Raw genomic sequence first — 25,889 nt, 5'->3', positions numbered from 1 at the left:
TTTGGGTGAACTAACCCTTTAACTTTCTGTTCCTGTATTTCTTTCATTGTTGCTTCTAACTTTAGCATCTTTGTCTTTTGATATCATCTTTCAGTTCCTGTGGTTTAGTTCCTGGTTCCTGTGTTTCCATTTACATAGCACCCTTGTTTGTAACCATGATAACTTCTCATCATCACCTGTCCTTCATTTAGTCTCTTGTTATCTTGTGTATTTAAACCCCTCAGTCGTTTTATGATCATTGTCTATTTTTAACGTTTCCTGCTGGTTTTTATCCCTGTTTATAACGGTTATTAAATATGTGTTCATCGTCTTTCTGCATCAATCTTCTTATCTCGGATTATCTAGTCAAGCCAGTGTGTGACAGTATTTGATTTATCATGAAACTTAAAGCATTATGGGTAGACTCTCTCTAGAATTTGTTCTGATCAATCAACATAGTTTCACTGATGATCCAGAATAAACTCTAAACCCAGGATAGAGCATCTCAGTGAATGTGGTCTGGACTGTGTGTATGAGGCTCGTTGTGTCAGAGATGCTGTAGAAGGACAGAGTTCCTGCACTGTGATCCACATACACTCCTATTCTCCTGTAACTCACACTCTCTCCTGTTCTCCTGCTGATGGGCTTTACAGGGAGTTTAGTCTCTATGTTATTGTGCCAGAATGAGTAACTGGAGGAGAAGCAGGACAAACTCCAGGACTGATCATTAGATCCAAACCGACAATTATTATACTGTCCCTTCCTGCTGATGCTCTTATATGACACTGATATAAACACATTATTCCCACTCCACTCAATCTCCCAGTAACAGCGTCCCCACACACTCTCTCTACACAACACCTGAGGATACACATTAAATCTGTCTGGATGATCAGGATACGACTGCTCTGTGTTAGTGTTAGTAATCACTTTGTTCTTCCCAGACAGATGAAGGTGGTTATGTGCTGTGTTCCGATTCAGATTGAGCTGATGGGAATCTGATGGAGATAAAACACATCAGAATCAGGATTTATGAATCTGATCTTTTAATGTACACTGTAAAAATAATTTGTTGTGCTTGTTTAACAATTAAAATGAGTTAAAACCACACAATAACTGAACATTTTGTATTTATCTAATTTTATTGTGTAAAATCCACTTAAATATGTAAAACTGAAATTTACTTAATCCATTTGAACTATCTGAATAACTAGTGTTAAATTAAGTTAAACTGGGCAGTGGATTTTTAGTTCTCAGTATCCTTTGCATATGTCTTGATCAGGAGAGTAAATGTTGAAATTAAGTGCTATTTTATGTGTTTTTGAGGGAAATGCCTGTTAGTGTTTAATGTTCAGTTATGTTTGACATAGTTTCACCTTCTACGGGAAGAACATGAACACACTCAGTGAGTTTTTCTGCATATTTTCTTAGTGACTTACATTGTAGGAAGTCGTTCCTGGTCTTGGGAACAATGTTGGTGAAAGTGACTGTGGAAATCAACAGACATGAAAAGTGTGATTATCATGTCAAGAGAAAATGATCCCTGCATCTGTTCCTAAGACATTTCTAATATGATCTTCTACATGATATGAGATGATGGAAGATCATTTCTGAGAGCAGAATCTCCAGGACTTTACCTCTGTTAGAGATCTTATTCAGCTCCACTTTGCAGAAATACTCCAGTTTGTCTCTCAGCTGACGGACAGATTGTCTAATGCCATCAAAAGAGGAGAGAGGACTGAAGGGTTTGTCATTTACGTCTGTAGACTCAGGAGGAGCTGAGAGAGACTGGAAACTCTACAGAAAACAGAAATCAAAGCTCAACAAATTCTAGCGTTTGCCATTTACACTATATGTAAACTTTCTAGTAAATCAATTGGATGATAAAGCATCTGCTAATAACATAAATGTAAAAGATCAAGCGCATCAGTGGTGTCACATTGAGGGCTGTTTCTAGACACAGATGAAATAGTTAACATGGTAACATAATGACACTGCATATAACTGCAATAACTAAACGTTATTAGATATATTGCGATCATGAATCCAAATATTTAGTGTATATTGAAATTACCTATTAAGAAATTTAATGACAGCAACAGCAAAATACCATGTTGGGTTTGTTATAACCACATTTAAAAAAAATTGTTGTGTCATAACCTCATTTTTGAAAAAATTGTTGTGTTCTCTGCTTTACGGAGACGTGGCTCGCTGCAATCACACCGGACAACGCAGACCAAACCGAGGGGTTCTTAAGTATGTATGACCATAAATGACGGAGTATTTATAAGTATTTTGAGTATTTTGCTGCTATGTGAAAAAAATTGCCGACCCCAGAGGAATAATCTACCGCGCAGATCGAACAAGCTCATCTGGGAAAAAAAGAGGAGGAGTATGCGGTAAAACTGGAGTCATGCAATGCTGTGTCCCAGTTCACAGAATAAAAGCAGTCCTGAAGCTTTTCCTCAGCCTCTGAGGTCCAGCACTGTACCGTACGCAGCACAGGCTACTCTCGCTTTAGTTTCTGTTTGTAAATTGGGAGTAACAGAATAGGGAATGCGGTAGGGAACGATAGGCTTCTTTGTGTGAAGTGTAACAGTGGTCAAGAGTGTTTCAGCCTATAGTGGGACACAAGACTTGCTGATGATATTTTAGGTAAAAATTGCCTTGATTAAAATTCCCGGTGGTGATAAACAAACCGTTGGGGTGCCTGTTCCCATATTCGGTGATAACATGGTACAGTTTGTTTAGAGCACTGTGTGCGTTCCTTTGAGGTGGAATATACACTGCCATAATCACAGAAGAGAACTCCCTTGGCAGATAGTATGGTCGGCATTTTATCAGAAGGTATTCAATGTCCGGCATGCATTTCTGTGACCTAACTTACACATTCGTACATGTGAAAGCCTCTGAGGCAGATGTGAGACAAACTTTTAACTGTGTCAACACTCGCAAACCTGCTGATCCAGATGAAATTTCAGGACATGTTTTAAAAATGTGTAGTGGGCAACTGGCTGCTGTGTTTACGGATATTTTTAACATTTCTTTAAAGAGCTGAACTGTACCAACATCCTAGCCTGGATGCCAGCCGAACATAGCCCCGCCCACAACATTTGAGGATGGGAAGTTTGGTCTGGAGTTGATCCGTTGAGAAGCAAGTATGCCCGAACCAAAGCTGTTCGGACCAATCAGATTGTCATACGAGGGCTTTATACGATGATGGACAGATGATCAACCGTAATGGAATCATCCACGTCACCAAAGAGCGCTTGGATTGAATTTGTTTACAACAAAGAATGGCTGCCGCTGGAGAATTTAGATGTGTAGAATCTATTATTCTATTATTCTGTGAGGCTATTATTCGTGAATTATAGCTCTGCGTTTAATACGGTCATTGCAACCAAGCTGATCTACAAGCTGCTAGATCTGGGACTAAGTGCCACCTTGTGCAATTGGATCTTGGATTTTCTCACCAACAGACCCCAGTGCGTGGCAGTAAAACTTCTTCCGCACTGATCCTCAGCACTGGCACTCCACAGGGAAGCGTTTTGAGCCCGGTACTGTATTCCTTGTTCACACATGATTGTGTGGCCGTTCTCAACTCATACCATTATTAAGTTTCCTGGCGATACCACCATTGTGGGTCTGATCACCAACGATAATGAGGCAGCATATAGAGAGGAGGAGAGGCTCTTGGGGCAATGGTGTCAGAACAACAACCTTTCTCTTAATGTCAGTAAAACTAAGGAGATGGTGATCTTCTTCAGGAATCAGGATAAGGTACATGGACCCATTTATATCGGAATGGACAATGTAGAGAGAGTCAACAGCTTTAGATTTTTAGGGGTATTTCTCACTTCTAAACTCCCTTGGACTGAGCACACATCATCTATTATAAAAAAGTATTTGTATTTTGAGCACTTTTTGCGTTGTTTTTGCCTCTTCACGATGACTCGCTTGGTTTAGTCCTTAGTTGTAAGTCGCTTTGGATAAAAGCGTCTGCTAAATGACTAAATGTAAATGTAAAAAAGGCTCAGCAACGCCTTTATTTCCTTTGGTGTCTGAAGAAAGCCAGGATGTCCACTACAGTCCTCGCCACTTTTTAAAGGAGCGAAGTGGAGTCTTGTCGTTATAGGGTGTATTACATTCTGGTATGGTAGCTGCTCCACATTTGAATGGAAAGCCCTACAAAGGGTTGTAAAAACCACTCCGAAAATAATCTGCAAACAACTACTAGCAGTTGGGGACATCGACATTACACGCAGCCTCAAGAAGACAAAGCTTATCATGAACGACCACAGGCACTATTCTCTTTTCTCGCATATGTCACGGTTCATGAATTCGCTGTTTTCTTCATGTCTCGTGTAATTGTTGTTCTGTGTGTGTGAGCGTGTGTGAGTGGGCGTGACCGCTCGTTCCGTTGATCAGCGTGCCAGCTGATCTCATTCCCTGCACCAGCTTCTGCCAATCCACTCACCTATATAAACTCATCACACTCTCCTCTCTTTGTCAGATCGTTGGTTTGGTGTCCTCTGTGTTTGTTCATTGTGTGCCTGTCTGCAGTCCTGTTCTGGTTCAAATTCCTGTTCGGTGTCTTCGTGGTTTCGTCTCGTCTGGATGTTCACCTGCACTGGATTCACGATCATCACTCTTCACCAGCACGCTGACCATCTAGTCCCTGCGCCACCAGCCCACCCATGTTCCTGAACAATTTTTGTGTCTTCTGACCACTCAATAAAAGAGTTACTTGCATCTTTGCTTCCGCCTAGTATTTATGACAGCATATGCATGACACGAAAAGCGCATTTTGCCATTTTCAGTTCCTGCGACAGGGAGTCTGCGCTTTCATCTCGGTGCGTTCCTTTCGTACATACCTCGCCATGGTTTTATGCGCACTTTGCGAAACAAATAAGCCTGAAGTGGGCGCAAAAGCATTAGTACATCTGGCCCTCACAGTATGTCAGTTCCATGTACAGAACTCTTATTATTCAACTATGCCAAGTTAAATACAGTTCCCTTTCGTAGTCACTCCGAGTTACGTCGGATGACGGAGAATGGGGGTTTCGCCAGAAAGCCTATCATCTTCGAGTATTAAAAAACGAGCCTATGGCAATGAAATGTCATGGGTCTGCGGAATTTGCATAATGTATCTCCGCCCCACCGCGTGGGTATTTAAGGAGAGACACCTGCAAGAGCAGATCATGTTTTCGCTTCGGAGCCAAGAGCATCTCTTCACTCCACAATCCAAATCCTGAGTTTTCTCAGTGACTACATCTCTTCGAGACGAGCGAACTCTCTGGTGTTGGTGTGACGGCGGTATCCAGCGAGTTTCACATTGCCTGCGAGCTGAGCAGTGGTCTGCCAGTCTGTGTGTTCTCCCTGGTCGCTTCAACATCCGCGGAGTTTTTCCTCTCACTAAAGAGCTGCACGCGGCACGTCTTTTTAAAGACGCGTCTTTCTAAAGACGATCTGCCCGTGTTTTTCTGAGTGTGGTATTCTGATAGATTCAGCTGATGGGCGCGAGCGCTGTTTTGAGTGTTTGGGCTTTGATCGCGCTCAGACAACGCTCGTGGGTGTGTCACGTTCTCTCACTGGGAACGTGACCATCGCAATGTAACGGTCGAGACTCGATGAGCTCAATGAGTGAGAGTCCCCTCATCCACACCCCGATCTATTTTTCTCCACGTGAGATAATACTTCGGCTGGTGGCCAGGGTGACCTAAGACGGCAGGTTTGGAACTAAACCGACGAAAAATTCCTCGGTCCACACCCCGTCTTTCACATTGCAACCTGCGTGGTCCCAGGTGAGTTCGCCGGCCCGCCCGCGGGCACGCGGTCTCATTCGGTCCCCCGGCTGATGAAATCATGTATCACCGCATCACAAGGTGAGCTGGAGTCCTCTAGAGATGATGGCTCGTCTGTGCTGGCGTCCTCGGATGTGCTAGCATAACGAGTTTGATCCAGAGTGCACAGCTATGCTTCCCGGGCTGCCGCGAGTATCGGGCTTGTGTGGAACCTTCTGCCATGTCCCGAGCACTTAAGGCGGTTGATGGGTTTTGGGGGTGGCGAACCCAAATCCATTCTACCCGGACGTGCATGAAGAGATCATGAGATCGTGGAAGTCTCCTTGACTTTCTCGCGACTGCTCAGTGGCCTCTTCCGCCTTCTCTGCCCTTGTAGAGGCCGCGGCCTAGGGTGCACTTGGGTTCCCCCTGTGGAGTGTTCTGTGGCAACACTTATGTGTCCCCACAGTGCCTCCACCTGGCGTGGCGACTCTTAAGCACCCCTCCAATGCCTGTAGGTTCTTGTCTACTCCGGTGGCGGGGACCTATAGAGCTGCGGGGCAGGCTGCCACCTCACTGCGTGTTATTGCCATCCTCCTGGGTGTTCAATGACATGCACGAGGGTAGGGCTGATTCAGGGCTCATCCTTGAGCTGCCTGCCGTCACCGACCTTGCTCTCCGAGCGACGTAGGTGACCGCACGCTCCCTGAGTCAGGTGATGTCCACATAGGTGGTCAGACACCTCTGGCTAACCTGGTTGATGTGCGTGAGGCTGAGTGATTTCGTTTCCTCACCTTCCCCATATCCCAGGCTGGCCTCTTCGGCAGCGCGGTCGAGGACTCTCCCCAACAGTTCTCGGCCGCCCAGAAGTGGACTGTGGCTATTTTGTCTGACCCCGCGGCTTTGCTGCCTCCAGCTGCCGGCTCAGACGCCTCAGTCCGCTTGCTGCCGAATGCGCCCTCCTGCGACTTCCGCCCCCTCCCGCCCGGCCCCCAGCAGCACCGGGCCGCGCCGTGGAGGTGGTCGCAGGAAGGCGCCCCTGCCCGTACCGGCCCCGCAGCCCCGCCAAGGCCAGGCTTGCGGCGCTCCCGTTACGGGCAGCTCAGATGTGGGTTACAGTTCTTCAGGGAGTGGTTGCAGGGCCACTCCTTCCCCCGGTGGAGGGCTGGGGGAGAATCTTTTCTAAACCAAAGAGCTATATCCCATCTCTGAGCCCTCAAGAGGGCCGGACGACAGTGCGCGACGCTCCCGGGCCTTGCCGCTCTCGTCCCCCTCTGTCTCTGAGGGCGCGGATGACAGTGTGTGCCGTCTCCGGACCACACCACTCTCGTCCCCCTCTGTCGCCAGACCCCTGGCAGAGCAGACCCCCGTGGAACGCTGGTCCTTCCCTGGTCTCCTGTCAGGACGCGGAGCATGACCGTGCCCCCGCACCGGGCCGCTATGCCACCCACGCCTGGGCCGGTCACTCCGCTTCGCTGCCCCTCCGGGGGGACGTCTGTCGTTCGGATGTTTCCGCTGGTTCAGTTCTTGGGAGCTTGGTTAGAGCTTCCCTACCTGTCCCGCTGGGTCGCCCGAACTATCAGGCTCGGCTATGCGATCCAATTCGCACGGTCTCCTCCCCGCTTCAGGGGAGTCCGTTTACTTTGGTCGGTGGCAATGCCCCGATCATGAGAGCGGAGGTTGCCACCCTGCTGGCGAAGGGTGCAATCGAGACTGTCCCTCCAGCCGAAATGAGGTCAGGGTTTTACAGCCCGTAATTCATTGTCCCCCAAAAGACCGGTGGGTTACGGCCAATCCTGGATCTGCGCGTCTTGAGCCGCTCCCTTCACAGGCTGCCGTTCAGGATGCTCACGACCAAACGCATTTTCGAATACGTGCGGCCACAGGATTGGTTTGCAGCGATAGATCTGAAGGACGCCTACTTTCATGTCTCCATTTTACCTTGACACAGACCGTTTCTTCGGTTTGCTTTCGAGGGGCAGGCATACCAGTACGCAGTTCTCCCATTCGGGTTGGCTCTGTCTCCTCGCGTCTTTACGAAGGTCGTCGAGGCAGCCCTTGTTCCCCTGCGCGAACACGGGGTTCGCATCCTGAATTACCTTGACGACTGGCTAATATAAGCTCACTCTCGAGTCCAGGTTTGCGAACACAGAGACCTAGTGCTCCGGCACCTAGCCCGTCTGGGCCTTCGGGTCAACTGGGAGAAGAGCAAACTTTGCCCCGTGTAGAGGATCTCTTTTTCTCGCTATGGAGATACACTCGGTCGCCATGTCCGCGCAGCTTACAAGCGAGCGCGCACACTCACTGCTGACTTGTTCTCGACAGTTCGAGGGCAAGAGTGCGTTCCCACTGAAACTTTTTCAGAGGCTCCTGGGGCATATGGCATCCGCAGCCGCGGCAACGCCACTCGGATTGCTTCATATGAGACCGCTTCAGCTGTGGCTTCGCGATCGGGTCCCGAGGTGGGCATGGCATCGCGGTACGCTCAGAGTTCCAATAACTCCGACCTGCCGTCAGTCCTTCACTCCGTGGCGGAACCTCAGCTTTCTACGGGCTGGAGTTCCCCTAGAACGAGTTTCCAGGCATGTTGTTGTCTCCACAGATGCCTCTGCCACGGGCTGGGGCGCCATGTGCAATGGACATGCAGCCTCGGGCTCCTGGACAGGACCCCAGCGCCTCATGCATGTCAATTGCCTCGAGTCGCTGGCAGTACGCCTTGCCCTGCACCGCTTCCACGCGCTGCTCCAGGGTCAACACGTACTTGTCCGTCCGGACAATACCGCGACAGTAGCGTACATCAACCATCAGGGTGGTCTACGCTCTCGCCGTATGTCGCAACTCGCACGCCACCTCCTCTTATGGAGTCAGAAGCACCTGAGGTCCCTTCGTGCTATTTACATTCCAGGAGAGCGGAATCTTGCAGCCGACGAGCTGTCACGGCTCCGGCCAACCTCTGGCGAATGGCGACTCCATCCCCAGTCGGTCCAGCTGATATGGGACCAGTTCGGGGACGCACAGATATATCTGTTTGCCTCCCACGACTCATCCCATTGCGCCCTGTATTACTCCCTGACCGAGGGCACGCTCGGCACGGATGCACTGGCGCACAGCTGGCCGCAGGGCCTACGCAAATATGTGTTTCCCCCAGTGAGCCTTCTCGCATGGACTCTGTGCAAGATCAAGGAGGACGAGGAGCAGTCCTGCCTGGTCATATTGGTCGCCCCATACTGGCCCACCAAGACCTGCTTCTCCGAACTGATACTCCTCGCGACAGCACCTCCTTAGCCAATTCCTCTGAGGAAGGACCTCCTTTCTCAGAGACGGGGCACCCTATGGCACCCTCGTCCCGATCTTTGGAGACTCCACGTGTGGCTCCTGGACGGGACGAGGCAGGTTTGAGTACCCTACCACCTGCGGTGGTGGCTTCCATCACTTCCGCTAAAGCGTCGTCCACGAGACACGTCTACGCGTTGAAGTGGAACCTCTTCGTCAACTGGTGCTCTTCTCGGCGAGAAGACCCCAGGAGATGCTCGATTGGTGTCGTGCTTTCCTTTCTGCAAGACGGGCTGGAGTGAAGGCTGTCTCCCTCCACCCTGAAGGTGTATGTGGCCGCTATCGCCGCTTATCACGATGCAGTTGAAGGTAAGTCTCTGGGAAAGCACGACCTGATCATCAGGTTCCTGAGAGGAGCGAGGAGACTGAATCCTCCTCGCCCTCCTCTCGTACCCTCTTGGGACCTCTCAGTGGTCTTATATGCCCTGCAGAGGGCTCCCTTTGAGCCTCTGCAATCAGTGGAGATTAAGTTCCTGTCAATGAAGACAGCGCTCCTGGTTGCACTGGGCTCCATCAAGAGGTTGGGGGATCTGCACGCACTCTCCGTTGACGAAGCGTGCCTGGAATTCGGGCCGGCCTGCTCTCACGTGATCCTGAGACCCCGGCCTGGATATGTGCCCAAGGTTCCCACCACTCCCTTCTGGGACAAGGTGGTGAACCTGCAAGCGCTGCCCCTGGAGGAGGCAGACCCAGCCTTGGCACTGCTCTGTCCAGTACGCGCCCTCCGTGCTTACATAGACAGGACGCAGTGTTTCAGGACCTCAGACCAGCTCTTTGTCTGTTATGGTGGGAAGCTGAAGGGAAAGGCTCTCTCCAAGCAAAGGTTATCCCACTGGATAGTGGACGCCATTGCTTTGGCATACCAGCATAACAGACATCTGCAGAGCTGCAGGCTGGGCGACACCCAACACATTCGCCAGATTTTACAATCTCCGAGTGGAGCCAGTCTCCGCCCATGTACTGTCTTTTTCAAGCTAACATGGGAGCCGTTAGGTGTCTCGCTTGCTCGCCATTCCAATCCACGGACTGGATACGTGCGATATTTCCTCAGGTAGCCTTCCTCTCTGAAGCCCTGAGTTCCTCCAGCACTGTTGACGCTTGCGCCAGTGTCTGTTGCCTGTGCGTCGGCTAGGTGCCTCCGTGTGCATGCTTCCTCCTCTGAGTAACCCCCACATGTGTATTTCCACTGTAAGCCTCTTTGAGCATGTGTCTTTCCCTCGGCAAGCCACCTTGCCACTCCTGGAGTTGAAAGTTGCCACCCCACGGGCTGGTCACTCCAGTGTTCCTCCATATGAAGCCCCCTCGGCCATATATGTATTCTTAAGTCCTCCCTATGGGTAGGCATGCTGTGGCATATCTCCCCTGAGATATGCTTCCCAGTGTACCTTGGTATTCCTGTGTTAAGTAGGACTCCTTCGTCCGTGCCTATATCACGACAGGGAGGTCAGACTTTGCAGGGCACTGGAAGACAGCTGTGAAGGTGGCGTGATTACACGGGGACCCCCATTCTCCGTCATCTGACGTAACTCGGAGTGACTACGAAAGGGAACGTCTCGGTTACGGATGTAACCCTCGTTCCCTGAGTAGGGAACGGAGACGTTACGTCTCCCTGCCACTTCCGCTGTACCGCTGGGTATACGCCTGAGTTCAGTCTCGGCTCCTCAGCGAAGACATGATCTGCTGTTGCAGGTGTCTCTCCTTAAATACCCACGTGGTGGGGCGGAGATACATTATGCAAATTCCGCAGACCCATGTTATTTCATTGCCATAGGCTCGTTTTTTAATACTCGAAGATGATAGGCTTTCTGGCAAAACCCCCATTCTCCGTCATCCGACGTAACGTCTCCGTTCCCTACTCAGGGAACAAGGGTTACATCCGTAACCGAGACGTTTTCTATTCTATGTCACCTTTAATGCTTCAGCATATCAAGACATTTTGGACAATTTCATGCTCCCAACTTTGTAGGAACAGTTTGGGGATGGCCCCTTCCTTTTCCAACATGACTGCGCACCAGTGCACAAAGCAAGGTCCATAAAGACATGGATGAGTTTGGTGTGGAGGAACTTGACTGGTCTGCACAGAGTCCGGTTCTCAACCCGATAGAACACCTTTGGGATGAATTAGAGAGGAGACTGTGAGCCAGGCCTTCTTGTCCAACATCAGTGCCTGACCTCACAAATGGGCTTCTAGAAGAATGGTCAAAATTCCCATAAACACTCCTAAACCTTGTGAAAAGCCTTCCCAGAAGAGTTGAAGCTGTTTTAGCTGCAAAGGGTTTGCCAACTCCATTTTAAACCCTACGGATTAAGAATGGGATGTCATTAAAGTTCATGTGCATGTAAAGGCAGATGTCCCAAAACTTTTGCCCATATATTGTATCTTATTCAGGACAGTACTAAATAAAAAAATAACATTTTGTAAGATCTCTCTAATTTTGTCCAAATTATTCAAATTTTCACAAATTCTATAAGAGGATCACAAACTTTTAAGCAGCACTGTATATATGTGTTTATAATAGGCATAATAATAACAATTTTGTCATTTTTTATTAAAATTAAATATCATTATAGGCCTATCCATTTCTGTTAATTCCAGGTTGCTATGGTCACGCAGGTTGTTTACGCATTTAACTCGTGGGCATTAGAAAAAGATGTTGTTTCCTCAACATTGGATCTCGAGGCAAGAACTTTACACTTTACACGTTCCCACAAGTTAATATGATGTGGCTACAACAAAACTAAATGTACCGAACATGTCCTCACCTGATCACCATAATATACTGATCATTACTTATGTAATGTAACTTACATGTTCGGTACATTTAGTTTTGTTGTAGCCACATCATATTAACTTGTGGGAACGTGTAAAGTGTAAAGTTCTTGCCTCGAGATCCACAATGGCCACGAGTTAAATGCGTAAACAACCTGCGTGACCATAGCAACCTGGAATTAACAGAAATGGATGATACTGAAACAATGATACTGAAACAATTTTAACATAAATATTTAAATGATTTGCAAGAGATTAATATATCAACTAATAACATATTAATCATCAACTAATGGTCTGTTTGATTGTTTCATGATTTACTATTTTTTAAGATAATTAACAACATATTTATCTTTTATTACTTATTTATAGATGTATAGTCATGTTTTGAAAATGATTAGTTCATCATTAACTAATAACTTAAACAATTACTTATAATTTAATGGTATTATAAAGTATTATCCATTCTCTAAATCAAATGCATCAGTCATCATGTATTGCGTATATTGCGTAAATTGAAATTATAGAATTATAGAAAAGACAGAGGCAGATCCGGTGGGAGCAAGGAGGAACCGGAGTAAAAATGGGAGCCCTGTGGAGCCAAAGGGGTGGAGGGAAGTCTGTGGTGATTACTGGATGGAAGCTGGATGAAGCCAGCAGAAAGGGAGGACCCGAGGAGTTGAACAGAACTTGCGATGATGACGGGGCTTTGGATGACCTCCATGGTTGGAACGCAGGAGCTTGGAGGCTGAACGGGACCAGCGGACACAAAGGATTCAGGAGGCTGGGTGGGACCAGCAGAGGAAGGAGGGCCAGGGAATTATTCAGAACCAGAGAGTTCATTAGGCCTGGTGGGACCGGTGGAGAAGAAGAGACCTCAAGGGTGGGAGCATGGGTAGGAGACAATTCTAGAATATGTAGGTCAATGAGTGCTAGCTCCGGGACCACTGTATTAGGGATCCTCCTCCTCTTCACCCACTGTGCAGGGGGAACCACAGGCAGGCACGCCTCAGTCTGCTTTTTGAGTCCGACGTGATATAAGGCCCACAGGGAGTCATCTGGGTAGTGCACCATGCGATCTAGATGGAGATTTTCATGGGTGTGATCCTCAAGGGAACGGTCAAACAATTATGAAACTGCACATCCATCAGATTTGAAGATCACCTGAAGCAACTTTGCTGAACATTACTCAAAATTGGTACCATCAATTCCACCATGATGTAAGAAATCAGAAGGGAAAATTTGGTTTTAAAAAGGTTTTAAAAATATGTTCTGGAAATTTGAACTGTTCTTTGCACTAGTGGAGTTTGGCAGCTAAATATATCTCCCAGAAGAAAGAGCACAGAACATGTTTCCTAAGAGATTTCCAGAGCTGAAATGCATTCATAAGTGTAGTCTATTTTTAAAGCAATATGATCAGATGAGAATCTACCTTATTATTATATAACACAAAATTCCTGGCAACATTACGGTCAACAGCTCATTCTACTCTAATGAAATGTTTCTCTCTGAATCTCTTGCTCAAGCTCACTATGACCCTGTTCTTCTAGATCTCTGTTACCTGCAGGGAATGGATGTGATCCTGTGTGTGTGAAAGCTGCTCCAGCTCAGCGTCTCTCCTCCTCAGATCATTGATCTCCTGCTCCAGTCGGTCCAGTTGTCCTTCAGCTCGACTCACTGCAGTCTTTTCCTGATCTCTGATCCGCTGTGTCGCCTCAGAGCGGCTTCTCTCAATGGAGCGGATGAGCTCAGTGAAGATCCTCTCACTGTCCTCCACTGCTGTCTGTGCAGAGCGCTGTTAGGACACACATCACAATCACACAGTGAGCTTCAGTGAGTCCTGACTGAGACTTCTCAAACTTCTCTTCTTCTCCAGACTCACCTTATGAGACGCCACAGCCTCTCTCAGCTGCTGAAGATCTTTCTCTCTCTGCTGGATCCTCTGCTGGAACGATCTCTGCGTCTCCTTCAACTGCTTCTGCACCACAAATCAATAACAGAGATGTCAGTTTATAATGCTGTCACATATCTGTCAGGGTTCTGTCACTTTGGTCTAGTTTATTCTTGGTTTTGTGCCATAGCCCTGACACACCTGTATTGTCTTGTCTTTGTGTGAGCGTATGTTCTCTTGTCTGTGTGCCTTGTTTCAAGTTTGAGGCGTGGTGTTCGGATTCCAGCACTCATGTCTAGTTTGGTTTCGGTTCTGTGCCGGGATTCAGACATTCATGCTCCGTGTGTTTGTATTTTGTTGTAAGTGCACAAGATAAGTATTCGCTCGTGCGCTCTGTCTTTGTTATGTTATATGTTATGTTATGTGAGCATGCGGTTACGAGTTTGCTCTGGCCGTACACTCTTCTGTCTGCGTGTGGTGTTGTGTAGTCTGTGGAGCATGCGATTTGTGTTTCCATCGGCCGCATCCTTTCATGTTATGCTATGTTAAGATTCACACTGAGCGTGTTTCTGCTGCATAACAGTATTTCTGTTGATGATTGGGAATCAGTCATTCTAATTTACATGAAGACGGGCATCCCATTTCCATCAAAAATTGATTTTGAAAAAAGAACAGAAGTCAAAGCCTGAAGTGAAGCTATAAACGACTGAGTTCATATGGACTGAGGCAGATTTACTGAAAAGAAAGGTTTTTTTGTCTGTCGCTGCATTTAACTTGTGTTATTCTTGACAGAGATATATTTTTTCAAACAATCTGTGAATATTTTCTATTATTTTATGTTGCTTCATCAAATCCTGTTTTACAAAAGTTTGTGGTGGTAAATATGTTTACGGTTCATTTTCACCATATTTTCTGTTAAAGGTGCAATGTGTAATAATTTTGAGTATCTATTAACAGAAATGCAATATGACATCCATAACTATGTTTTCAGTGGTGTATAAAGAACTTAGGGGAGACCGGGGATGGTTGTAACAATTTTGACCTTTCTGTCTATATCTTGTAGTACTTTGAAATCAGTGTGTTCAAAATGTGATCCAAACTTGTTACAAGTGTCTGCTATTAAATGACATAGCTATTATCTTTGCAACACAAACAGAAAATGCATGGTTTCGTTTCAAACACGAGGAGTGAAATGTTACAATTCACCCCATAGTCTGGGTTAGTTGTAACATACCCTGGGGTGAGATGTAACATTATGATATCCACCGGGGTGATATGTAACATAATGAAATAAGGATTTTGACAAAAAAATTATTTTGAAAGGTTTTTATTCAACACTGACTTTTCAATATAACTGATGTGTGTGTGTCACTCTTAGTCTCAGTGTGTTTGTCACTCTCAGTCATAGTAATTGACCATTATAAATTGAACTTGAACACAAACATTGTTTGTAAGCATGTTTGTTACTGCCAGTGTTAGTATTGGCCATAATAAAATTGAACACTTGAACATTCTGTGTTTGTGTTCGTGTGTGTGTGTGTGTGTGTGTGTGTGTGTGTGTGTGTGTGTGTGTGTGCGTGTGTGTGTGTGTGACTCTGTTGTTACTCTGTCATAGTAATTGACCATAATAAATTGAACTTGAACATTCTATTTGTGTAAGCACGGTTGTTACTGTCAGTCCATAGTATTGGCCATAATAAAATTTTAATTCATTGTTGTTACAACTAACCCAGAGTCTTGTTGTTACAACTAACCCAGAGTCATGTAGCCATGAACTAGCTCACCTTACAGCTAACAGACAAAAAATTAGCACTAACAACTTGCATGGGAAATATCTACACAGACACACAATAAACATAATAAAAGTTTGATGAGTTTAACTACAAAGCAGAAATTCCCATAACAAAAACAAAAAAAGTAAAAAAAGTTACTTTCTTACCTCAAAATTGTTTTTTCCACTTTAACATGTGCTGTGTCTGCCACAGGGCTCTACTTTATCACATGTGGAATAAGAACTAAACTAAGCATGTGTGAAGTGAATCAGGTGATTTGTAACTAGTTCCTGATTGGACAGATTGGAATTGTTACAACTGACCCCCCTGTTACAACCATCCCCGGTCTCTACTTAATAAACCGTAATGTTTTTATTACCTTAGAATGAGACATTTATATCTACATAACCGCGGGCACCCCCTTCTATGAAGGTCGACATATTGTGACGTCATGTTTCTACAGTAGCCGACAGCGAACACACAGCGCTACAGAGCGCGTTTCGTCACTACCTTGAAAGAGAAGCAGCAGAAACCTAGAAGCTAGACATAGACACCGTGAGTAGTGACTTTTCCCTTGTCAGTGGTGTAAAATATGTAGTTGGATTGTTTCATGTTACTTAGTTCTTCCTCGCTGTGTTATGGCTTTGCTATGTGGGGATAAATGTGCTGGTTACGTTCGTGAGACAGCTGATTAGTACTCTTGTCATTGACCGTAAAACAATATGTTACAGGAATCACCAACCCGTCGATCGTGGTCGACAAGTCGATCTTTGAAGCATTTTAAGTCGATCGCGAAGAGTTTTCAAAATCAGAGAAAAAAAGCCTAGTGTGTGTAGTAAATGGTGTCTAGGGGATGCGGAGGCGCGCGCGCTGTTACAACCCATACGGAAATGTAATATATGTACATATATGAAATATGCATATATTAAATATATGCACATAGACAGTGAAAACATATATGTACATATATATCTTCCCATATATAAAACATATTCGAAAATGGAACAATTTCATATATTGACATATAAAATTAGCCCATATATTTTATGTATGTATAATAGTGTCTATATATATATGTCACATATATAATTATCAATATACATGACATATATTTCTTTATATGTATGTCCAATATACAAACTACACATATATGCATAGCATATTGCTTACATATATGTGACATATATATGCCCCTCATATGTTTTTATATAGTCTTAGTATATATTTTTCATATAATTTGAAATATATATATATAATATATTTTTGATACATGTATGTGGAATATATAAATGGCATATATAAAAACATTGTGTGAGCACATATATTTTGAATATATGTTATGTTCTTATATTATGTATATTAATTGCAAAATATTTTAATGCATGATGTAAACTAAACAAATGTAAAAAAAAATTGCTTTCATTAACTTCATACATCTTTTTAAATATAGGTTATGGACGTGTACTTGTACTTACACACTTGTAATGAACATGACATGCCTAGCCTTAAATGTTAAATGGTGCAGTTAGCAAAAAATAAGTAACACAGTAAAACAGCTCAAACATTACAATTTTATTTAAAAACAGTTTTAATTTAAAAATAAAAATTAAGCTGTGCAAAATTTGAAAACTTCTGAACACTCAACACACAACTTTATCAATATTACTCCAAAACATAAAACAAGACAAGAACAAGAATATCCACCAACAGGTACGATACAGACTGTTATTTTTTTAAGTTTGGGTCTTCTTGGATGTCCGCAGCTCAGTGACCTTCTGATTGATAGCCACCCCTAGTTGGCCCCTGGTGGTTCCAGGAAATTTCTGGATCACTGCATCTGTATAAAAGACAATGAAAAGCATTTTAGTTTTATAACATTTATCTAAAGACAGGCAAATAAAATCACCTCAAACACTAAATTAACACAGGACATACAGGTGAAACTCGAAAAAAATTTATATCGTGCAAAACTTAATGTATTTCAGTAATTCAAATTAAAAGGTGAAACTAATATATTTAGTATATATAACTATATACATATGCATGATTATATCTTCAGAAGGCCGACATTTTTTCTGTATTTAAAATCTTTTTTTTTATTGATTTCATGTAATATTCTAATTTTCAGAGATTTTGAATTTGGGGTTTTCATAAACTGTAAGCCATAATCATCAAAATTATAACTTTTGCACAATATTTTAATTTTTATAAGTTTCATCTGTACATTGTTTGGTAGATAACAAACTTAATGTTCCTGAAATTTAAGCATTATTCAGAACCCAGTATAAGTGTCATCACACTGAAACACCAAGCTGAAACTGATCAATTCTGATGGTTATACTGACACATTTGGTTTTACACAATTCAAGCCCAATTAACCAAGTAATATACATACTCATTATTGCATCAATTTTGATTCTGTCCAATGGCTCTTTTGTTTCCCCAGGGCTTGCATTTTTGGACTTGCCACCTAAGAAAGAGCAACATAATAGAGATTAGAACGAAATATGAATTAACTCCACTCCTATCTAACTACTCAACAATACATTACATTTTTCATTCTGCTTCAGTAAAATGGGGATAATGTAAATAGTCCAATTTATATTTATAAAGCATCATATTTCAATGTAAACGTGAATGAGTGTACATATGTCTGTAAATATGCAAGAATTACTATAATAGAGCAGTTTTTTTTGGTTTACTTTAACCCCTTACCCAACGACTTCAGATATGATGTTCAATCTACATAGTTATCAAAAAATTATAATAATTATACAGACACTTGAAGACACTATGTCCCATTAACTACCTCTGAGATTGCTCTTAAGAAGTGTATCAATATCAAAAATTCCAAGGAGAAGCATCCGTGCCATGGTAGTGGGGCTGTTTGCATGGCTAGCTGACCACAATACATTTTTTGGTACATAAACTCCTGAGCCCGGGTGAATTTCAATCTGTGGGGAGAGGACAAACATGCATTAATATTAGTGTTATATTACAAAATAAAACATTGCTTTAACAAAAAGTTTTTAGGGGGCCTGATTAAATGTAGCTTTGCATCACATACTTTCTATAAGTGGTGTAACAATGCATTGATGCAACGTGCAAAAAATATATATTTATAGATTTAATAAGACATCTTAAAGGAGAACTCTGGCACAAAATGAACCTGGGGTGTAACACATTGGTACCGAGTCGACTGTTCTCTGAGATTTGTTTTCATGATTATCGAGTGTAAACAGTTTTATCTCGAAAAACGGTTAGCTTATAACGCTAGTATATGGGGGCATATAATAAGTCAAAGTAAATCGCTAGTTAATACCACTAACAAGGCTCTAAATAGCCCCACACTAACACAGTAGTATAATGAGGCTGGTCGAGACTGGTTGAGGCTGTTTCCCAAAGATGGCTCCACGATGGTACTGTCTTTATAAAGTATATTATTATTAAACTGTCTGTACACTTACAAAGTTCTCAGTGCTTCGGTTTGTATGCAGGGACCCTCATTATGCTGCTGTGTTAGTGTGGGGCTATTTAGAGCCTTGTTAGTGGTATTAACTAGTGATTTACTTTTACTTATTATATGCCTCCATATACTAGCGTTATAAGCTAAACAGTTTTTAGAGATAAAACTCTTTACATTTGATTATCATGAAAACAAATCCCAGAGAACAGTCGACTCGGTACCAATGTGTTATTACACCCCAGGTTCATTTTGTGCCGGAGTTCTCCTTTAACATATTTGTTTTCACATTTTCGTGCAACCTCAGTTTATGCATTATCGTCAAAGCGTGCATTCGTTTAAACTACCCTTTAAAAAGGAAACCAACAGTTTGAAGGTCCAAATCAATGCAGTTTCAAAGGCTCTACACAATCCCAGCCGAGGAATAAGGGTCTTATATCTAGGCAAACCATCGGCCATTTTATGAAAAAATAAATAAAATGTATATACTTTTTAACCACAAATGCTCAACTTCAGTGGTCTGCTTCTGCACAACATATTACGCCATCACGTTGCTTGTGACCCTTGTGCTGACCCAGTGCCGAAAAACTCCAAACTGCATTTTCTCCTCCAACTTAAAAATTTGTCCGACATCGATGTTTTACATTTATTTTTGTAAAGAGCGTTTGATTTAGTCTTTCCACGTTAGTTTTAACACTGGGTCGGTACTTTTCCAATGTGATAACGTAATACGTTGTGCGGAAGCAGAACCCTAAAGTCAAGCATTTGTGGTTAAAAAGTATATAAATGTTTTTATTTTAGAAAATGAGATGGTTTGACCCTTATGCCTCGGTTGGGATCGTGTAGAGCCTTTGAAGCCATATGAAACTGCATTGATTTGGACCTTCAACCAATTGGTTGCAATTGAAGTCCATTATATAGAGACATCAACGTGATTTATTTTCGTTTGAAGAAAGAAACGCATGAACATCTTGAAAGACATGGGGATGAATCAATGATCAGGAAATTTTAATTCTGAAGTGAACTAATCCTTTAAGCACTAATTTGACAGATTCGCCAACAGCCAATTACTGATCATTATGATAAAACTTGTCCTTCGATAAAATTCTGGCAGTGTCCGAAGTTTTGAGCCACTGTCCTGCAGTGTAACGACTTGTAAGACGATTATCAAATCAAGAACCAATAGGAGCACAGAACTAGATGACACAATTACAGCAACGATGACAACAGACCAACACAGGGAACCTGTTGGAGAGCGAGGTGATCCAGACACGCGCCCTTGTTTTTTTTCTATCATTATTTTCAGACAACCCATTATCAAAACAACGGCTTCAGAATGTTGTTTTGTGCTAGCCGCCATTTTGTGCATGTATGTGGTTTTTTTATTTTTTTTATTTGTATTTGAATTGGGTTTTAATAAGTCTTTACTGCCGTACCTTGCAGTTATAGCTGTTACTACAATAGTAGTTTTAAAATCAGCATACTCACAGGTTCCTGTATGCTGGTAGGTGATACCAGTTGTTGATGTGGGCTCTGCTCCTTCGCGTCAAGCCATTTCTCCAGCTTGCCCATCGTGCTGAGGAGGTTTGGCATTTCTAGGAAGCAAAACAGTAAAGAAAAAACTGATTTTCAGTAGGGCAAACTTGTATGGATTTCAAAATGATAATATTTATCAAAAAACTAGTTTATAAAATATTTTAATTTTTCTTATATTTTTGGTTGGTTGTTAACACTTACGACTGACAACATTTGTTTTTAGGTTCTCTAATTCCATTTTGAGGGCTTCATTTTCTGCCTTTAATTGTGCAATGATGTCTGGTAAAGGAGGATCAGGAGAAGGTGAGGTAGGTGAAGCAGGCGATGATGAGGCATGTGAAGGTGAAGCTGAGGGTGGTGCAGGTGGACAGTAAGGAACCGGTGGTGCAGAAGAAGGCGAGGCAGAAGATGGTGAGGTAGGTGAAGATGGAGCAACTGATGTTGTAGCAGAAGGGAATCGAGGTCCATGGCGTAATTTTATTTTCTCCAAAATCTCCCTGTCCAAATTTCCATCACTAGTTTGCCTCTTTATAAAACATGACAAAAATATTAGTACAAAACATTAAAGACAAATAGCTGAAAAAATAAAATGATGATATCACACTCTCTCTTAATTGATCTGCCACTATTACCAAGATAGATCAGCTGCTCTTCACAACCAAGAACAAGAATAGGAAGCTACATAATAAGATGCCTCTACAGACAAAACATGTGACATCACTCCTCGAGCCTCCTTTCCAAATTAAAGGAGAACTCCGGCACAAAATGAACCTGGGGTGTAACACATTGGTACCGAGTCGACTGTTCTCTGGGATTTGTTTTCATGATTATCGAGTGTACAGAGTTTTATCTCGAAAAACGGTTAGCTTATAACGCTAGTATATGGGGGCTTATAATAAGTCAAAGTAAATCGCTAGTTAATACCACTAACAAGGCTCTAAATAGCCCCACACTAACACAGTAGTATAATGAGGCTGGTCGAGACTGGTCGAGGCTGTTTCCCAAAGATGGCTCCACGATGGTACTGTCTTTATAAAGTATATTATTATTAAACTGTCTGTACACTTACAAAGTTCTCAGTGCTTCGGTTTGTATGCAGGGACCCTCATTATGTTACTGTGTTAGTGTGGGGCTATTTAGAGCCTTGTTAGTGGTATTAACTAGTGATTTACTTTTACTTATTATATGCCTCCATATACTAGCGTTATAAGCTAAACAGTTTTTAGAGATAAAACTCTTTACATTTGATTATCATGAAAACAAATCCCAGAGAACAGTCGACTCGGTACCAATGTGTTATTACACCCCAGGTTCATTTTGTGCCGGAGTTCTCCTTTAACAAGGGCAGAGTACGTACTACAGTTCGGGGCAATGTCAAGCTGTATAATTATTCAAAATCATTATTACTTATAACTTTGCAAATTAATAACTACATTTAGAAATTAAATACTAGTATTAATGCTGTACAAATACAGAAAGGCTATTTTATATAAGTATGTAAGCTTTACCATAAATAAAAACAGGCAGAGCAACATAAACAACTCTGACAGACTGCTTGTACTTACTTGGCTGTGAAAAATGACTAATCCTGTCAAGATCTAGGGAACATTTGAGTATTAGGTACTCCTAACTTTGAATGATTCATTTTCAGTAATTAATTTCTAAATGTAGTAATTCATTTGCAAAGTTATAAGTAGGGCTGGGCAAAAAAATCGATTTTTCGATTAATCGTTTTTTAAAATGTGGTCGATCCAAAATCGATTCTCAACGGCCATGAATCGTTTTTTTCCATATTCAGGGCTCGCGGTGCTGCATCTTCTCTCTCTGCACAATGGAGCGCTGCAGGCGTCGAAACACACTCGCGTTTAGGAGTCGGGACATGACGGAATATTCACTTGCACAATTGGGCCAGCATTGCATCGTAACTAACATTTATCATTTTCACGTCTTTTTAAGCTTTACCAGTTTAAACATTCAATCAATGTTAAACTATCCCCTGCTCGCGCCCTCTCAGAGATGTTTTTCACTGCGTGCACATAATACAGTAGATGGTACATAGTACTACAGCCTAAATCCGCCTCACAAACAGCTCGCCAGTAACAGAAGTTCTTTTTGGTGGATGATATCGCTTTAACAGTTAAAAACACGCAAAATGATGTCAAAACTCTGGTCTTGGTGAGTAACCTCGTAAAGATTATCGTAAAGATACCGTCGGTTATGTCTTAAATAAACATAAAACGCGTGTGACAGACAGTATAATGAAACAGTAATGGATTTGCGCACTAGTTCTTAAAGTGAATGCAGCCATTTGTGTCTGTCATTAATTTTGTTGTCATAACAACATAATATAGCATAAATAGTACGCAATCATAATTAATAGCCTATGTATTAAATTCAGTAAGGACTAAAAGACTATCCTGGGTTATTTTACATTGGATTACTTTATTCAGTTTCTGTAGTATTTCTGACCTACCCAAAAAACTTTTTTATTTTTATGTCTATTTATTTGTGTCTTTATTCTATTGTATTTATTTGTAATATTTTCAATGTAATTCAAAGATTGAAATCAAGCGTCCATGTGCATAAACTCTTAACAAAAAAAATACCTCATTGTAAAAACAAACATTTAGGTGAGATCAATATAATAGAAAATTGTTTAATTTTCAGCATCAATTTTGCATCTTGTATCAAAATCCAGTCTATTTATTGTATGCATTTAGTGTATACCGGTAGTGTACCTAAAATAAAAAGAGTTTTATATACAGGTTTGTGGCTCCTAATTTCTTTGTATTAATTAACCATTAGTAAACTTATGTCCACTGTTCTTTTTTTTTATAAATATAGGATTTGTATTTGCCTACATCTATATTCATTATAGTCAAATCGAGAATCAAATCAGGAATCGAGAATCGAAATCGAAAATCGAATCGAATTGAGAGCTTGCGAATCGAAATTGAACATCTGAATCGATACCCAGCCCTAGTTATAAGTACAACTTTACAGTGGGCAGACATTTTTTTTTTACATTTGCAATGCAGATGCTATTTTGGGTCTCAGTAAAAAAAAATATATATATATATATATCATATCTTGTTACCTTTTTGGGGCTAGATGGTCCATCTTTACTGGTTTCCTCTTGAAGAAACTTAGGGTTTGGCTTAAATTTTCGTTTTTTCAGAGGTTTTGAAGTGGACTGGTGTTGTGTCCTCTGGTGTTGTACTTTTTCTAAGGTGGACTGTCTCTCTGTGGGGAAAAAGGGGGAATACAAATTGTAGAATCTAAAACAAAAGATACAAGGGCTATGACAATAACAACAACATAGGCTGACCACATGTATAAACCCACAATGTTGTCATAATGGGACAGTGTTAAAAATATTAGCACACATTCTGACAGGGATTTAATATCCTGCAAGTTTATATTGGCATCCATTTGAAATATATTTAACTTTACTTAATTATTATTGTGTTAGTTCTAGACTCTAAAGACAAATATTGTATTTTTTCCCCACTAAATGTGTCTGACAGCTGAAATCTTACTTTTTTAAGATATTATTCTCACATAACAAACATTTAAAGATATTAAAATGATACACTGTAATATTCTGGGCCTAAGTTAACGTTACTACGTTAAGTTAGCTCTTAACGTTAAACATGAACATTAAAATGCACGCTCACAAAGCAGTAGGCTATTAATAGTAACGTACATGATGTAAGTTAGTAAAAAATAAATAACTTACTACTAATAAAAAAACCTACATTTAAACACGGTGAATCTGCTCAATTATGTACTAGCTTCGAAGTTCGATCTGTAACTTAGCTTATAGCTCATGAAGTTCAGCGGTCACTTAAATTATGTATTATCTGTGCAATAGCAATGTGTGCATTATAATAAAAGGTCAGAAATTAACTTACCTGCAACTTTATGCACTGTTGCCTCGTACAAAGGCCATCCGCATTTAGGTTTTTTTTTCAGTCCACCTCTCCACTCAATTAAATATACAGAACTTTCATCAAGTCCGTCTAAGAAATCGTTTAAGTTGAATTTTTGTATATGTGACGTTGGAACAATGCTCCAACTTTCCGTTTCTGTTTCATCTTTCCATTCAACAAGGGCGAACATTCTTCAGCCGTTGGTCTATATCCTCCTGATTCCTGAATACGCTTTGGCGGTCTTTTGACTGCGTTTGAATTTTGGCGCGGGTAATATAGGGCATTAGGCAATGACGTAACGTATTGGGGTGAAACGTATGCTAAATGCATGTCCTGAAATACATGCTGAAAGTGTTTCTACTATTCGTTTTTTTTTTTTGTTTTTTTTAAATCAGCTAAGCATATTCATTATGTAAGTCTTGGTTTAGGTCACAGTAATGTAAAATAACAAAACTAAAACTAAAAAATATTTGAACCCCACAACATTATGCAATAAGTAATTTGATGAAAATGATTTAAAGTTAGGTTAGGTCTTTTTTCATTGCATATGTTTACACAGTGAAATTATGTGTAAGCAATCCAATGTGAAGCACATAACAAATACTTTACAATGCATTACAATAGATTACAAATCATTATTGCACAGAATGTTATTACATAAACCCTGTGTTTACAGCATTATCTACATACATGTAATATATTATTATGTTTGTGTTTCTGCAAGGTGAATGTGATTTCACCAAGTAGCTACCACCCGGGTAAGGTAGGCCTACTTAACATCAGTTTTATTTATCATTACCCTCTGATTTTAGGGAAAAGTTATGGGGTTAGGTTTAGGGTAAGGGATTGGGTAAAGACTACATTTTGGGACAGGGATGCTGACATGTCTTACTTGGCAAAATCACAGTGACCGTTTGGGCATACGTGTCTGTATGTGTGTACATGTGTATGAGGTAAACTGGATTGATGTAGCTATGGCTTCTGCAGCCTCCACAGCTCTGAGGGAAAAGCTGTTCCGTAACCTATTAGTCTGTGTTTCTGGGGTCTACCTGAGCAGAGGGTGTAAAGGGGTTTCCAGGATGTGAGTGCTGGATGTTTGTGGCCCATGTAAGAAGACGTCTGAATAGATGTCACACAGATTTGACAGGGGTGCCGTCAATACTTTCATCTTCACACCCCTCTATTTTGTCTGCAGCAGTGCAGCCAGAATACCAGACAGCAATAAGTTATGACGTTTTTTGTATTGTGCAGCGGAATAGAAGCTGATCAGCAGTCTGGGGTTGTGTCTGGATAGCAATTGTAGACATTTTAAAAGTACTGTATTACAAAATAGAAAGTGATTTGTAAAGGTCCACTGCATAGTTTTGCTTCCAGATATTATGGGGTTGTAAACCATAAACCTCTATATGACTCAAAATATTATTTACATG

General features: G+C 42.1%; 1 protein-coding gene across 1 annotated transcript in view; it reads right to left on the bottom strand.

The window, feature by feature from the left end:
• Positions 1-236: 236 nt before the first annotated feature.
• Positions 237-25,889, bottom strand: part of LOC130070048 (tripartite motif-containing protein 16-like) — a 38,385-nt gene continuing 12,732 nt past the window's right edge. The window contains exons 2-6 of the mRNA XM_056234328.1: positions 13,748-13,843; positions 13,427-13,660; positions 1,617-1,776; positions 1,419-1,466; positions 237-977 (exon numbers count right to left, since the gene is read on the bottom strand). Of these exons, the coding sequence (XP_056090303.1) occupies positions 430-977; positions 1,419-1,466; positions 1,617-1,776; positions 13,427-13,660; positions 13,748-13,843 (1,086 nt within the window). The 3' untranslated portion in view covers positions 237-429. The remainder of the gene's footprint in view (positions 978-1,418; positions 1,467-1,616; positions 1,777-13,426; positions 13,661-13,747; positions 13,844-25,889) is intronic.

Source organism: Rhinichthys klamathensis, unplaced genomic scaffold (genome assembly GCF_029890125.1).
Source record: "Rhinichthys klamathensis goyatoka isolate OS25496 unplaced genomic scaffold, OSU_Roscu_1.1 h1tg000018l_1, whole genome shotgun sequence".
NCBI classification, from domain to species: domain Eukaryota; kingdom Metazoa; phylum Chordata; class Actinopteri; order Cypriniformes; family Leuciscidae; genus Rhinichthys; species Rhinichthys klamathensis.
The sequence above is the reverse complement of the archived record's forward strand: the minus strand, read 5'-3'. Positions and strand labels throughout refer to the sequence as shown.